Source organism: Bombyx mandarina, chromosome 02 (assembly GCF_030267445.1).
Source record: "Bombyx mandarina strain Sakado chromosome 02, ASM3026744v2".
Classification (NCBI taxonomy): Eukaryota; Metazoa; Arthropoda; class Insecta; order Lepidoptera; family Bombycidae; genus Bombyx; species Bombyx mandarina.
In genome coordinates, this window is record NC_143209.1 from 4,736,517 (window position 1) to 4,753,253 (window position 16,737).

A 16,737-nucleotide genomic window follows, 5' to 3' on the forward strand; every position below is an offset into this window, starting at 1 on the left:
GATAGTTGTAACAAATCGATGTAGGGTGACCATGGCTTTTAATCAACTTACAATAGATTTTCTACGCTGCCTACTTTTTTTATTTTAATTTCAATGGTAACACGTAATCACACTAAGCGCTGACTTCATATTATTGGTAAATAAAAATACCATAAGCGGTTCGCGTTCAGCTACTTATTTAACAAATATTTTCAATTAAACAATTTTATTTATAATTTATTCTAATATCGTTTATATAATTGAATAATTATAGCCTTAAAATATATCGCTAAGACTTCCAAGTTAAAGTCAAACATAATCCGCATTGTAGCGATTTTTGCAAAAAGTCAACTTTTTTTTCTACCTATTTTGGTAGCCTCGAGGGGTTATTCTAAATTCGCCGAACTAGTAGGTGAGCTCACGGAGCTCAAACTTCACAACGTTGCTATCACTAACCCTAGCAAGAGCAGTTCTTCGCAGAATCAACCACCATATCGGAAACGCGACGCACTGAGAAAATCTGGCAAGAAACTCAGTGGGCTGTGTCTGTGGGTCAATTTACTCGCCGAGCCCTTCGTCGCAAGCGACGGGTACGACGTGAACGATGGCCAGTGCTTGGCGTACCTAAAAGCACCATTAGTTAGTTAGTTAGGATCGGGAGGATCCGAAATGACGAGTTTTGAGCGATGTCGACTGTTTACCATTCGGTCCGCAGCATCGGGAATGATCAAAATTAATCTTCTGATGTTCATCAAAAAATGATGTATTTTAGTTCGTGTTATGAGAGTTGGAGAACAGTGGAAGAGAGTTTTTTTTTTTTTTTTTAAATGCGCCACCAACCTCGAGATATAAGTTCTAAGGTCTCATTATAGTTACAACGGCTACCCCACCCTTCGAACCGAAACGCATTACTGCTTCACGGCGGAAATAGGCGGGGTGGTGGTACCTACCCGTGCGGACTCCCAAGAGGTCCTACCACCAGTGTAACCAGAGTATTTCGTATTTATATTGATGTGATGTTATTTGAGGGGATTTATCAAAGTTAAAATTATGCATTCTACTCAATAAACACATACGAAGCGTATTTCCATCGCTCATAAAATCATGGTGCCATTACTCCTAAGTCTCGGGTGCAGTATCCGGCAGTGACGTCACGCCGGAAGTCCGTCGCCGGAAACAGAATCTGCTGACTGTCGGAACTGAGTTGTTTGTTTCATGAGTTCGCAGTTTTATATTTATTTATTCTTACATTTTATTTCGATCTTATTTTTCCTTGTAAATTATGTGATTGTATAAAGCGGAGATGACCGTGTTAAATCATTTTTTCTCGTATCAAAACTATAAGCCAGCGAGCATTCTTATTGTAGTTTATTTAAACTGATTGTAGGTTACGTTTACTGTTGGTAGGACCTCTTGTGAGTCCGCGCGGGCAGGTACCACCACCCTGCCTATTTCTGCCGTGAAGCAGTAATGCGTTTCGGTTTGAAGGGCGGGGCAGCCGTTGTAACTATACTGAGACCTTAGACTTATATCTCAAGGTGGGTGGCGCATTTACGTTGTAGATGTCTATGGGCTCCAGTAACCACTTAACACCAGGTGGGCTGTGAGCTCGTCCACCCATCTAAGCTATAAAAAAAACGCTAGTGTAGATAAACTTACACACCATCCCGTATTTTACCACCATGTCCAAAATATAATTCTCAATGTATCTCTAAACCAGAACTGTCCAAACTTTTCGGCATAATTAAATTTACTTCAAAACAAACAAACATATTATATATTTTTAAAAACAAAATACTTTCCGGCAATTCCCCCAATAATAATAGTAGGATAGTTTTACTTTTAAATAATGTCACGGGAATGGAATGTTACAAGAATAAAGATAAATTATATAAAATATTGATTATATGTTTTGTTTGACAAAGACTTCTATTATCCAAAACTATTTTCTGATTAAAACAAGCGTCGCGGGTCGCGTTATCTTGTCAGCCTTGCTCTAACCGAATAGGCACCCATAACCGAACTTGTATTTTTTGTTTGGTTTCTGAATACCTAGTGGGTTTATTGAGGAAGTTAATAAAAAGCAAAAGCATAGTTATATTCTTCTTCTTTCTGGTCGTTCCCTCAATGCTGAGGTTCGTGACTGTATGTCAATCTTCTCCACTCGGTCCGGTTCTGTGCCATATGTACCGCTCCCTGTATCTAGCCTCCAGTCACCTCCTTGAGTTGGTCCACCCATCTAGCTGGCGCTCTTCCTCTAGCGCGCTTCCCCTCCATTTGTCCGAGAATTATGAGTTTCTCCAGGCTGTGCAATGGGGATCGCATTATGTGCCCAAAGAAACTCCGGATCCTTTCTTAGCACGTAGTCAGGAGGCGCTTGGTGACCTTCAGTTCTTCGAGGATGGAGACATTGGTTCTCATAGCTGTCCAAGGAATGCGTAGCAGCTTTCTCCAGCAATACATTTCAAAGGCATCGATCTTTTTGCGTTCCTTTTTCCTGAGACACCAAGTCTCCACACCGTACAGGAGTCCTTGAGCGCATTTGATGGACTTAAAACTTGAGCTCTGTCCATCGTCATCACTTTGGTCTTAGAGCGGTTTATGTGCAGGCCAAATTCAAGACTCACTCTCTCTATTCGCTCCAAGATCGCAGCCATCTCGGACTCGCTGGCTGCAAGGATTGTTGTATTATCGGCATATCTTAGGTTCGTGATCTTCGTACCGCCCACCGTAACGTCGCCGTCCCAGCCATCAAGCGCCTTCCTCATAATATACTCGCCGTAGAGGTTAAATAGGTTCGGAGAAAGTATGCATCCCTGACGGACCCCTCGTTCTGTATGGAATGTTTCAGATTGTGATTCATCCAATTTCACCAAGCTCGACCCGTCAAGGTACAGCCTCTGGACAAGGAAGATAAGGTGTAATGGCACTCCCATTTCCGACATCATCCTGAACATGGAATTCCATTTTACGCAGTCAAATGCTTTGGCATACTCTATAAAGCACAACACAAGAGGTTTATTGAATTCGCGACATTTTTCAATGAGTAGGCGTTCGTTCAGTATCTGTTCTCGTGTTCCTTTTCCTTGCACAAATCCTGACTGTTCCGGAGGAATCTGTCTATCTATGTAGGCGGCCAATCTCTTGTTCAAAATCATGAGCATGATCTTACTAGCGTGGGGCATGAGGGAAATAGTGCGGTAATGTTCGCATTTATTTGTGGAGCCCTTTTTGTGTAGGGGGGTTACAGTTGATTGTGTCCAGTCCTAAGGCCAAGTACCAGTGTACCAAATCTTTTTACAAATCTGGTAGAGGGTTTCGGCACCTTCAGGACCTAGATGTTTGATCATGGCAGCTGATATGCCATCAAGACCCACTGCCTTGTGTTTGAGCTTCTTGATGGCGTCCTCCACTTCACTCCGTAGTATGTTGGGTTCAGCTTCGTAATTATCCCACGACCTTTCGACCTCTTTATGCGTGTTTTCACTGTAAAGCTCGTAGCAGTACTCTCGCCATCTGTTTAAAACCTGACTGAGGTCGGAGAGAGGGTTACCCTGCTTGTCGTCAACTACTGCAATAAAAAAGCCTACTTATATATATGACAAAGACTTGAATAATACTCACAATTTCAAGAAATTTTACAGATCAATTCAGACGGGACAACATTCAACCAGTCCCCCAAGCTGTGCCAGGAAACGACCTTGTCTAATATGCCCTATCACGTCATTACGGATCCTCCCGATCCACTAACGTTGCTTTTAGGTACCTCAAGCACCGGTCACCGTTCTCGTCGAACCCATCGCTTGCGACGAAAGGCTCGGCGAGTAAATTAACCCACAGACACAGCCCACTGAGTTTCTCGCCGGATCTTCTCAGTGGGTCGCGTTTCTGATCCGGTGGTAGATTCTACGAAGCACGCCTCTTGCTAGGGTTCGTGTTAGCAACATCGTCAGGTTTGAGCCCCGTGAGCTCACCTAATAGTTAAGGTTACGCTGAAATAACCTCAGCTTAGGGAGGATCATAAAAAGAAAAATGGGCCTGTCGTCCGGGTCGGAAATGTATTTCGAAGCGGCCACGATCAGGGACACAGGCATAAATAAGACATGCTGCGATCCCACACGTGTAGGTCGCAACCTGCCTTGGTCTACCCTGAAGCAGTCCCAATTTCCGATCCATACACATCCGCTATAAAAACTTCAGTATTATGCCCCATCCCTTACAGATCCACGCACAGCCATCAATACGTTTCCTATAAACTCACCCTAAAAACAAAATATAAAACTTTACCGAATTAATCATATTTTTCTGTTCGATTCATTGAGATTATCCCGGCGTGGGGTGGACAGAGACGTATAGTGTATCGTTCATAAACGTCATACAAGGGAGCATTTGGTTGAACACTTTAGCTGATTAATTCGGATTGTAACTTATATTTACGCTACTGACTTATGATTTGGTGTGAGCAGACAATATTCTAGTCTAAGGCATACGGTAATGTTGATAAAGTCACTGTCGCATTTTAATTATTAAAATATTTTAAAGTATTGATTTTATTACTTACGGAATCTATACTAATATATAAATCTACAGTGGTTTTTACGGATGTTCCGTTATAACTACTGAACCGTGCATCCGATTGACTTGAAACTTGGTATCCATGTATAAAATACATGTACTTAATGGATAGATTGCTTATATGAGTGTTGGATTCCCTAATAATAATGACAATAAATAATAATGTTAATTTTAAATGCCCAGCGAAGCGGGCGAGTGCGTCTAGTTGCTTATTAAAATATTGATTGCATTGTAACGATACAGCGTCGCATTGGATGTGTGTGACTGTTTGTCGTAATATCAATGGACGAGCACATTCGTTAAGTTTTTCTTAGTAAATAAAACAATATGTTTTTAGTTGAAGACGTTGCGAATTGCTGGATAAGACGCCCCATGCACTCGTATCCAGCAATGCGACAGTAACAGTGTTCAAATCAAGCAGGCCAGTACCAATTTTTCAAAATCAACACTTACTCGTGGGAGAGTCGTCGTGGCCAAAAGGATAAAACGTCCGTTGCATTCGTGTTGAGTGATGCAACGGTGTTCGAATCCCGCAGGCGGGTACCAATTTTTCTAATGAAATACGTACTCAACAAATGTTCACGATTGACTTCCACGATGTAGGGCACGTGTTTTACAAATTAAAAGCTGTATAAGTTTTCGTTGCTGCAGCCATAAGTGTAAATAAACAATATTGCTATCTTCCGTCTCCATTGGTCGGTATTTCATTAATGTTAATTTATCTGCTTTAATAATTAATCTTAGGAAACATTTCTTAACACAATATATTTTTTATTTATTTATTTATTTATTGATGCACAAAACAAATTACAATAATTACAGTACACATTAGCTAAATGGTACAATTAGTACCTAGATCTAATCTGGATTGCAATCTAAATGGTATGTGCACTCAGCAAACCCGTATTAATGGAGCTGTAACATAGTTTTGGCTATTGAAAACAAAGTTACAAATAAGAATAAAAAATTACAAATAAAAATATAATTAGGAGTGAAAGAAAAAAAAAAGAGGTATCCACAAAAGTAGACAACAATACAAGAAACAAAAAAATATATTGTTAACTAGCAAAATTGTTAATTAGGATATCCTTCACACATCTGACAAATCCCCTGAGTCTAGGATCAAAGATATCAAGGTCACCGTGACATTTAGCCAAATCATTATACAGCCTGACCATTCTTACCATAGGGTTATAGTATGATGATAGCGGCCCGCTCCGGCTCCGCTCGGGTCTTTAACAAAAATTTCAACGATGTTTGACGTTGTTTTTTTTAAAATAAATAACACTTATTGCGGCATAACTATAATAGTTAGACATATGCTGTCGCGACACTTTTTGTAAATAACAATGTGTTCTACAAAGTCGTAGTACATTATTTTATTCTATCATCAATAGTTTTCGCAGGGTACGCGATGTAAATAATATTTAAGGTAATTTTTTTACACTCTGGGTTGCATTATTGGAGTTTTAGTAGGGAACCCTAATTTTTTTCAAAAAAGTTTATAGCCTATGTCACTCGGGAATAGTGTAGCTTCCAAACAGTCAAAGAATTTTTCAAATCGGTTCAGTAGTGTCAGACCCTATTCAATACAAACAAACAAATCTTTCCTCTTTTATTAGTAATATTAGTATAGATATATTATTTTTATATTATGTCCGTAACGCAAAGAGGTTTATAATCTATATAGGAGTGGAAAATTTCGTACAAAAATATTAAATCAAAATACCTACGGCGAGCTTCCAAAGATTGGACATGGAAAAGAGCAAGTCTGGATTCACAATTTATGTGAGAACGACCTGGCCGCGGACGATAGGCTAATAATATTCTTAGGAACTTCTTCTGCACCCTTTCGATATCGTCGCAGTAGACTCTGTAGTACGGAGACCATAACGGACTTCCATACTCCAACATACTCTTCATGATAGTAAAAAACAGATAAAGGGCACTTTGCGGCCTCTTGAAGCCCTTAGTCGATCTAATCACAAATCCCAGAAGCTGAAATACATTGCTAAATATTGTAATTCAAATAACGAAGCAGTATCGCCAATGTTGAGTTTAATCAAGATTTAAAAAATCCAATGCAATGTACCCTCTCGTCCTCCCTCGCTCATTCATACCTGCGGGGGAGTGTCCTGGGAGGTAACTAACGAACTACCAATAGCGTGTTGCTAGAAAACAGGTGGTCGGCGGCCATCTTGTTCCCGCTGAAATATCGAAAGCTTCAGAAATTAAAAGGCTTGAAAATATTAAAAACTTACTATTCTATGTATACATTCGACCATGATTTCTATTTAGAGGTATCTATATATTAATACGTGAAGCAAAAACTTTGTATCCCTTTTTACGAAAATTGCGCGGACGGAGGAGTGTGAAATTTTCCACGCTTATAGAGAATATAGATAAGAAGTGCACAATGATAATATTTTTTTAAAATAATGCATAAAAGATACATTAAATCAATAAAGAAAACATTACACACACTACATACCATGTATTTGACGCACACACGCATGCTATTTATTGTCAAACTTTTGTTCTTGACGTCTGTTGTCAAATTGAGAATAGATTAAATATTGTTTGTCTTTGTTAATATTTTTTATAGTGTTGCCTTGGCGAAATTTGTGATTATAGAAGTATAAAATACAAACATAATAGTGTACAAACTTACAATTCCAATTAATTATAGTCGAATTTCGACTACTGCGGGACCTCTAGTTTTTATGATTGTTTCCCATCCAATCGTCGATTCTAGTTTGAGATCATTGAGTGAAACACACTTTAATTCTCTTCGTTCTAGACGTGACTCAGACCCAATTAAAACAACTTTTACAATTTAATCTCCCATTTTTATTGTCACTATAATCATACTGCATCCAATATTTCAAATACTATACAGATTTCGTTGTCCTACAGAAGTCGTCGTGTCCGTGATATCTTTTATAATTACATTTTAATTAACTAAATGTGTTTCGCTATTTCATCCTCGTTAAATAGGTGATTCTCATAAATAATGTGCCATTTTTTTACTAAAAAGCAGAATAAAGAATAAATTGTTTCAGGAAAAATTTCAATTTGCATCTATTGACTCGTATAAAAACCAACACACTTTTGTGCCTACATACGCAATATATAGCTATTAATTTGATTAATTAATCATTATTAACATTCGAATAATAGTTTCAATACAACACAACTTGGGAGTGCTCTGAGGAATTGTTCGAGATGATACCGGCATCTCGTTTTTACCATCGCACCGCCCGCCACCGGAGTAGAGTTCATCCATACTACCTGGAGCCACTGCGGTCATCCACAGTGCGTTTCCAGAGGTATTTTTTGCCACGTACCATCCGGCAATGGAATGAGCTCCCCTCCACGGTGTTTCCCGAGCGCTATGACATGTCCTTCTTCAAACGAGGCTTGTAGAGAGTATTAAACGGTAGGCAGCGGCTTGGCTCTGCCCCTGGCATTGCTGAAGTCCATGGGCGACGGTAACCACTCACCATCAGGTGGGCTGTATGCTCGTCTGCCCACAAGGGCAATAAATAAAAATAAAAACTTCTTGTCTGTATACAATAAAAACACACAATAACTTACAATAAATAACTTTATTTCACTTCTTAATTAAAAACTAAACAGCGAACGACAAATTGAAGTCACGCGCTAACAAAAGAAACGATAATAGGCACAAAACAATTGTAAATCATCCACTGCGGGCCGGAAACGGCTCGATTGCACCAACTCCCCGAGCAGACGCACGCGTGGAAGCGCGCATACAAAGATATACCGCGCGACAGCGGCACTAAAGACGCCATGGGACTGATGATGCAGCCGTTGTCCACGTTCTGGGTCCAAGAGTAGCAGAATGTTATGCTATGTTACATTCCAAGTACATTTTTCCCCCCACCTAATCTGGTAGCCTTGAGAGGCTATTGCAGCGTAACCTTAACTAGTAGGTGAGCTCACGGGGCTCAAATCTGACGACGTTGCTAACACGATCCCTAGCAAGAGCCGCGCTTCGCAGAATCTACCACCGGATCGGAAACGCGACCCACTGAGAATATCCGACGAGAAACTCAGTGGGCTGTGTCTATGAGTTAGTTCGCTTGTCGAACTCTTCATCGTAATCGACGGCGGTGGAGAACAATGACCGGTGCTCGACGGTCCTAAAAGCACCGAGAGTGAATCCTAAGGATCAGGCAAGTCAAGTATCGGGTGACGATGGCTTTGCGTTGCCCCGTCGCGGTCGGATAAGAAATATTTACCAGAACAAGAGTTCTACATGAAAACATCACGAACTTTAAATAGTAACATATTTCACTATGTTGAGTGGCTATTAAAGGCTATAATATCACTCACATGATGCCTATGGACTTCTTTAGGTGGACAACATCAAGCACCTAATCTAATACAATAATAATCATCATCAACAGCCTACAGTCGTCCACTGCTGGACATAGGCCTCTCCCAATCCACACCAATGAGCCTGGTCTACGGCTCTCCTCATCCGCTTCTTGCCGGTCACCGTTCGGAGGTCATCGCACCACCTAGCCACGGGGGTGTCCTACGTTACGCTGCGCGGTCTCCACTCGAGAACCCGTCTGCTCCAGCGATCGTCAGTCCTAGGGTATATATTGCTATTAACTCATATTGCTGAAAAATCAATACGAACAGACAGGGCGAGCTCCAATTTGGCCATCCTCTTGCTGGCAAAATGCAGACCAGTTGTTGGCTGGTATTTACTCCTGCAAGTGCGCTGGGTATACACGCCACTAAGGTCTATCCAGCGGACTGCGCAGCCTCCTGTCCACCTACCCAGGATCCCGCGGGGATCCGATGTGTTAATGCGATAATTGTTGCTGAAACGTTTTTCGAAGGTTACATTAATTGCAATAAACCGGGATATATCCCCACAAATGCCGCTACGTTTGGGACGACCTGCCTTGGATCAAGGCAATCAAACTTCAATAACTTCTTAAAAAACGGTATCTCTCTCTACCTTTCAAACTGGAATATTTATATTGTGGAAACATAATAATATATTTGGTGCACTTTCTTAGAAAAATTGATGCCTTCGCCAGTATCGAATCACGGAACAGTTTCATTCCAGACTGCTAAGTTGCGTCTCAAAGGTAATGTCGGAGTAATGTGTGGGCCGCATCTTAAGCCATAAAGCAATAAAATCAACTTATGACACTCACGTATCTTCGTATTTGCAATATTTCCGGAACCTTGCTATCTGACCTTTGGCCTTCGAGTCTATAGGTACTAGCGGGAGGAAGTCTGTGGCGAACGCATCAGCGCAATAAGAGTTCCGCGGAATCCCTGCGGCTTCCAGGCCACAAACGAAGCACTGCGTATATGAAATAAAAGATTTTTCAACAATTTCGGAACTCAGCAAGTTGGTCGAGCGGTAAGAGAGTGTTCTACTACGCACAATACTGCAATCTCAACGTGTGGGATGCTGCGGAAAGTTCCTGACGACTCAAAAAGGCCTAACTTTAGCAAATCCAGGTTTACGCACATCTAGGAGGATTTTGTTAAGTTATATAACAACATTACTAACTACACACAGTGGATAGGGAGAGTTTTTTTTATAACTCAAATAGTTGGACGAGATCACGGCCCACCTGATGTTAAGTGGTTACCGGAGACCATAAAAAGGAACAACGTAACCGCCGCCACCCACCTTGAGATATGAGTTCTAAGGTCTCAGTATAGTTACAACGGCTACCCCACCCTTCAAACCGAAACGCATTACTTCACGACAGAAATAGGCAGGGTGGTGATACCTACCCGTACGGACTCACAAGACGTTCTACCACCAGTAATTACGCAAATTATAATATTTGCGGGTTTGATTTTTATTACACAACGCTATTCCTTCATAGTGGAAGTAAATCGTGAACATTTGTTATGTACGTATTTCATTAGAAAAAATTGTACCTGCCTGCGGGATTTGAACCTTGGTACAGTCGCATCGCCCGATTGGAATGCACAGGGCGTCTTATCTTTTAGGCCACGGCGACTTCAAAAGAAATGATGAATGATGATGATGAATGATGAACATGAAAAAATTCCCAAACGATGCAGAGCATTATAGTATTCATGAAGGTTACATGAACAAAATTAGCCAAAATGGCAGGAAGATCTAGCTTCACCTTTTGTACCTTGTTTTGTACCTTTGTTTGTTTGTACCTTGGCCACGACTGGTGAGTATTTGCGATCCTCGGTGGTCGTCTCCACGGTGGTCACCACGGTCGTGGTCGGCGTCCCACAAGTCGGTATGGAATACTTCTGCAGTGTCTCATTTAAGACCAAAGTTAGGTTCGTGTCGTAATCGAAGGTCAAATTTGAGACTATGTCTAAAAGCGCTGTTGGAGAGAAATCGATATTAATTATGTTTTGCTGCGTCTATCGTTTTGGTGAGCTAAATACTCTGGGAGAGATGAAGGCGCAGAGGCTTCGAAGGCTCGGACATGTACTGCGGATGGAGCAGGATCGGGCTGTGAAACGGGTGTAGCGAAGGAACGCCATCCCGTAAGGATTCCCAAGTACCGCTGTTGAAGCTTGCGTAAGCTCCAAGTGCTGGACTGGCAAGGTGTTGCTCAGTGTATGAATGGCGGCGTTAATGGCGGAGGCCAAGACCCACTTAGGGGTCACAGCGCCAACCCAGTAGCAGAGTAGTAGGTCTATCGCCAAATTACGTTACCGCGGACGGCGTCTAGTCGCTGCCGTTGCAAATTCACGAAACATGAACTGACTAGGGACCGCAAGTGCTCGTGCTTAGTTTGGTAAATGTGTACGGTACTTTATTATTTCGATTTATTTTCGTTTTATCTCCCGGACATAAATATATCGTGCGAATCAGAAATAGTCAAAAACGACACGCTTTTAAAACACAAAAGACACCAATCGAGAATTTTCCCGTGTGTAAAAAATAATAATGACAAAATGAATATTTTATATTTTTTCGCTTTAGCTACAACACTAAAGGAAAGAATTTGAAAAAGGAATCTAAAAATCAAATAGGTTCTTTAAAGCTTAGATAAAATTAGAGTAATTGGAAGTTACCCCTTCCTTACCTTCGATATCAAATTTGGGTAATGTGCTTTTTCTGGTTCTACGGACGGTAGTAGTAGTAGTCGTAGTAGTAGTAGTTGTGGTGATATTCGTTTCTTTTCCGATTGCGGAACTGTTTCCGCCTGATGAAGCTGTAGTAATCTCTGATGTTTTGTTCGATTTTGTTGCTACTTCCAATGTGGATGTCGTATTCGTCTTGGAGACTGTTTCAGATTTGATGGTTGTAGCCGCTTCAGAGATGGTATCCGCTTTAGAGGTTGTGTCCGCTTTGGAGGTTGTGACTGCCTTAGAGGCTGTATCTTCTTTCGACGTTGCAGCCGCTTCTTTAGTTGATTTAGTGGTCGTTTCTTGTTTAGGTGTTGTCTCCGCTTTAGCTGCTACTTCGGAAGCAGTTGTCGCAGCGGCGCTTGTGGTTGTCGTGGTTGTCGTGGATGCAGTGGTTACGGTGGGTTTTAAAGACTGCGAATATAATGACAATTAGTTTTTAATGAGGGTACTAAACACGCTCATAGCAGTATTATTTCTTAGTAGCTTATTTTCAGCCGCAAAACCAATCATTATCTTAAAAAAACAGGACAGGAAATACCGTTCGGACAAGTTAGGTACATGTCAAGACAAGAATATCGGATCTATAATAGTACTTATTTCATGAGCGGCGTTTAGTCGCATTTCTTATAGTCAGACACTCGACTTATCTATTGGGAATGGAAGGGTTAAATCGCTCAAAAAACCGAAAATTACCGGAGCTTGACTAGTAGTTACGTTTGCCTGTCGAAAGTACAGCTGACGATCCGGGTCATCATAAGCACTCGGCACAGTGGTCGCCGGAGAACGGGTCGGTCTGTAGCTTTCCGTTATTTGATCTTCGATTCTGTACGAGAATTGTCCTTTTAAATTAGAATCAAGAGAGCTCATGACCAAACTGGTACAAAGCACCACAGTCTTTAGGCCTTGATGTTCTAGCCAACAAACTGAAAGACATGCTTCCAAAAATAAGGAAGAGCATGGTCTCGACCTAAGTTTTTTTTTATTGCTGACATGGGTGGACGAGCTCACAGCCCATCTGGTGTTAAGTGATTACTGGAGCCCATAGACATCTACAACGTAAATGCGCCACTAAATGAGATATAAGTTCTAAGGTCTCAGTTACAACGGCAGCCCCACCCTTCAAACCGAAACGCATTACTGCCTCACGGCAGAAATAGGTAGGGCGGTGGTACCTACCCGTGCGGACTCACAAGAGGTCCTACCAATATATCCTACTACCAGGAACAAGTGGTCATGTTTTTTTTTTTTTTTATTGCTTTCGATAGGCAGTCGAGCTTACGGCTCATCTGATGGGAAATGATAACCGTCGCCCATAGACATCCAAACTACATCAGTGACTCAGATGCGCTGCCTATCCTAGCCTGGATGGGCAGCCTTATGTATGTTACACCGGCTATCCTGTCCTTCAGACCGGAACACAGTATTACTATTTTGCGGCAGAAATAGACAGGACGGTGGTACCAACCCGGGCGGGCTTCTACACAGAACCCTACCACCAGTGCTCGTTTTATTAATCATTAGGGTAATCCTCGTCGAATTTGTCGACTACGACGAAGAGTTCGACGAGCGAACTAATCCATAAACACAGCCCACTGATTTTTTCGCCGGATCTTCTCAGTGGGTCGCAATTCCGATCCGGTGGTAGATTCTGCGAAGCACTGCTCTTGCCAGGGCTAGTGTTAGCAAATCCTCTCAAGTTGAACCCTCTAAGCTCGCCCAACAATCAATGGCGAAACCAGAAAAGCCCTTTGAGGCTTTTGAGGCTAACTTAAAGGTACCTAAAGAAAAAAAAGGTAGAAGACTTGCTTTGGTAAATGAGTAATGCAAAAAAACCTACCGTACCTGTTTATGTTGAAGACTTGCTTTGGTAAATGAGTAATGCAAAAAAACCTACCGTACCTGTTTCTGATGTAGGGTCCGGCAACAAAGTCTCTGTATGCCTGTCCCGTATCAAATTCCACAGTAACAGTGGTCTCAGTGTCGTAATAATTGTTTATCTCCTTAATTTGCTCCGGATCAATGTTCCGCTTCGAAAATATCTGTTTCAGGGCGTCTGAAATGTTGTCTTATAAACTTTACTGTGGTAATTTTTAAAGTTGTCACGTGGCACAGCATTGAGTCAACGCAGCATCGATAATGTTTGAGTGGCAACCGCGTAGAAAACGTAGAAAACCTAGTCGCCCTGTGCCCTGTACACACTTGGCAACGCACCGTGGAGGGCAAGATGAGGACTGTCAGCTTGACCTGGAGCGATGTTGGCAAGTGGAGACGACTTGTGAAGGCCCTATGTACCAGCGTTGTATTCTATAACTACAACAACAACAACAGCAACATTGAGATATAAGTTTTATTGTGTATTAATTTCCAAATTAAATTTTCGAACATTTAGGTAGAATACTTTGCAGTTACGTGGTCATGAGTGAAGTTATGTTAGTCAATATTTAAATATTGCGCTAAATACCTAACCTAATGTTTATTTAATTATTTTGTCGGTTAAAACGTATGCCACCAATTAACATAAATTGTACGGTTTTCTCTTGTTTAATAATTTTCCTTTTATAGGTCACAATCTTTGGAATGCTGTTCAGTTTTCGTGGTCACTCATCATCATGGTCGGTTGCTCTTGGCAGAGCAGTCGTGGTCATGTGGAATTCTTGTTTATTAAAGTTTTGACATATGTTTTCCATAGTTTGCAAACCGAGGCCTGGCGCACACACTTGTTAAGTGAGGTCTCAGTAAGGTCTTTCCCCTGATCAGTACAGCGCATGGGGATTCGTCCACGAGATCTCTTACCTAACTAACCTCTCCGTAAACAAACTCGTAATTAAACCCAAATTTCCTTAATTTTAATTATGTCTACGACTAACAAATACCCAATGAAATAATGTGTAAGTACTTCAACTAACAAATACTAGCTAGACATACCCTAAAATTATCAGAAAACAGCAGTCACTTAAGTAACATCGCACGTGATAACCGACCCACCCGTCACATAATCTTTATATATAAAAGTGAATTGCTGTTCGTTAGTCTCGCTAAAACTCGAGAACGGCTGGACCGATTTGCCTAATTTTGGTCTTGAATTATTTGTGGAAGTCCAGAGAAGGTTTAAAAGGTAGATAAATATGAAAAGGCTCGGAATTAAATAAAAATAACAATTTTATTTTCCCTTTGACGTGTCCCCCGTCGGACGGATTCCTTTTGTTTGTTATATGTTTATTTTATACAAAAGTTTAGGTCTTTTATTTATCGGTTGAGGCACTATGAAGTCTGCCGGGTCAGCTAGTTTTTATCTAATTACTCTACCTTTGACATCCCGGACTTCCCGAGGATTCAGAGTTCGGAGGTCATCGTCACTGTAGCTCTTCGCTTTAGTCAGACCTTCAGATATCGTGCTCGTTACAGGGTCTGTGCGCAAGAGTATTCATTTAAGACAATGGTCTTGTGAATCCCTATAATTGGCCATGGTCACCACTAGATCTAAAACAATTGCTGAATCACACCCGTCATTGGCGTATCGGTAAACGCTCCTGAACGCTCCTTTATTGGTGGTAGGACCTCTTGTGAGTCCACGCGGGTAGGTACCACCGCCCTACCTATTTCTGCCGTGAAGCAGTAATGCGTTTCGGTTTGAAGGGTGGGACAGCCGTTGTATTTATACTGAGACCTTAGCACTTATATCTCAAGGTGGGTAGCGCATTTACGTTGTAGATGTCTATGGGCTCCAGTAACCAATTAACACCAGATGGGCTGTGAGCACGTCCACCCATCTAAGCAATAACCCCTCTAAGAAACGCATTACTGTTTCACAGCGGAAATAGGCAGGGTGGTGGTACCTACCCGCGCGGACTCACAAGAGGTCCTACCACCAGTAATTACGCAAATTATCATTTTTCGGGTTTAATTTTTATTAGACGATGTTATTCCTTCACCGTGGAAGTCAATCGTGAACATTTGTTAAGTATGTATTTCATTAGAAAAATTGGTACCCGCCTGCGGGATTGGAAAACCGGTGCATCGCTAGATACGAATGCAGCACCGGACGTCTTATCCTTTAGGCCACGACGACTTGTCAGTAAATATTTATGTCATTAGTCACTCCTTAGTGCTGAATACTGATGAAATTGTTGCATACCCTCATCACTGTCATAGAAGTCATCCTCGTCCTCATCATATTGGAAGTCGTCGCATATCACTGTTGCCATTATAATAAAATAAACCAATAGATGCATTATCAAGGGACACTTGGAATTTAGATGTTTTTTACCAGTTTTTTTAAATTAACTTGAAATTTTGACTAAATAAATTGACAGGCCTCTTACAGAAATTTTAACATGTCAAAGATTAACTTCATTTTGGATTTAGCTTTCTTTTCTTTTTTATTAACATTAATGGCCTGGATTCTTGTCCTTTACCCAAATCCTCGTTTATTATTGTTATTATTACATATTTTATGCTGATTTGATTTACCTGAAATTAATTAAAATATAATTAAATTGGGATGAGTTGGTAGAGAAATAAATTAGTGTTCTAGTAAAATCATAGGAATACCTACATACTTCATTGGACATTTTGAACATACGAGAAACTTGTGTACCAATATTCATTGCAGTTTTATGGCGCTTTGACTCATGCGGCGTTACCTCGCTCTGAGGCGTTCCATTTAAGGCTTGAAGTGCAAGCGAGAGCGCGCAACGAGCGACAAAGAGGCACAATCGGCCTCCGCGTTCGGCAGCGTTCGACATCTGTCTCTCTTCTATTGAGTGAGCGATGCATCCGCGTGGACAGCTGCTATACAATAATACGTTTCCATGTTTTCGTCAAGTATGAAGTTCAGTGAAAAGTGAATGTGGTGTCAATTGTTTATATCAACGATAATTGCGATAATTGAAAAATGAAACCATTCCATCAGTATTTTCTTATGACGCTGTCACATTCAACTATCGTCAGTAAACCGACTTTACAGACAGCCGATTTTTTTTACACATCATATTTTTGATATTAATTTTATTTTAAGACGATTGTTTTATTCAACCACAATAACTAATCCTT

General features: G+C 41.1%; 1 protein-coding gene across 1 annotated transcript; it reads right to left on the reverse strand.

Annotated features, from left to right (window-relative positions):
- Positions 1-8,198: 8,198 nt before the first annotated feature.
- Positions 8,199-15,890, reverse strand: LOC114250269 (uncharacterized). The gene is made up of 9 exons (XM_089732572.1): positions 15,821-15,890; positions 14,992-15,093; positions 13,585-13,738; positions 12,379-12,508; positions 11,640-12,096; positions 10,753-10,928; positions 9,756-9,907; positions 9,227-9,413; positions 8,199-8,399 (listed from the first exon to the last, which is right to left on the reverse strand). Exons 1-9 carry the CDS (start codon positions 15,888-15,890, stop codon positions 8,211-8,213), a joined length of 1,617 nt encoding a protein of 538 aa, XP_089588698.1. The 3' UTR covers positions 8,199-8,210.
- Positions 15,891-16,737: the final 847 nt, after the last annotated feature.

Excerpts from the sequence above, each read along its gene's own strand:
- LOC114250269 (XM_089732572.1), bottom strand. The coding sequence starts at position 15,890 with ATGGCAACAGTGATATGCGACGACTTCCAATATGATGAGGACGAGGAT. Across the intron at positions 12,097-12,378 it reads TAACTACTAGTCAAGCTCCG|TCTTTAAAACCCACCGTAAC; the intron begins GTAATTTTCGGT and ends TTATATTCGCAG. Across the intron at positions 10,929-11,639 it reads ACCCAAATTTGATATCGAAG|CGCTTTTAGACATAGTCTCA; the intron begins GTAAGGAAGGGG and ends TCTCTCCAACAG.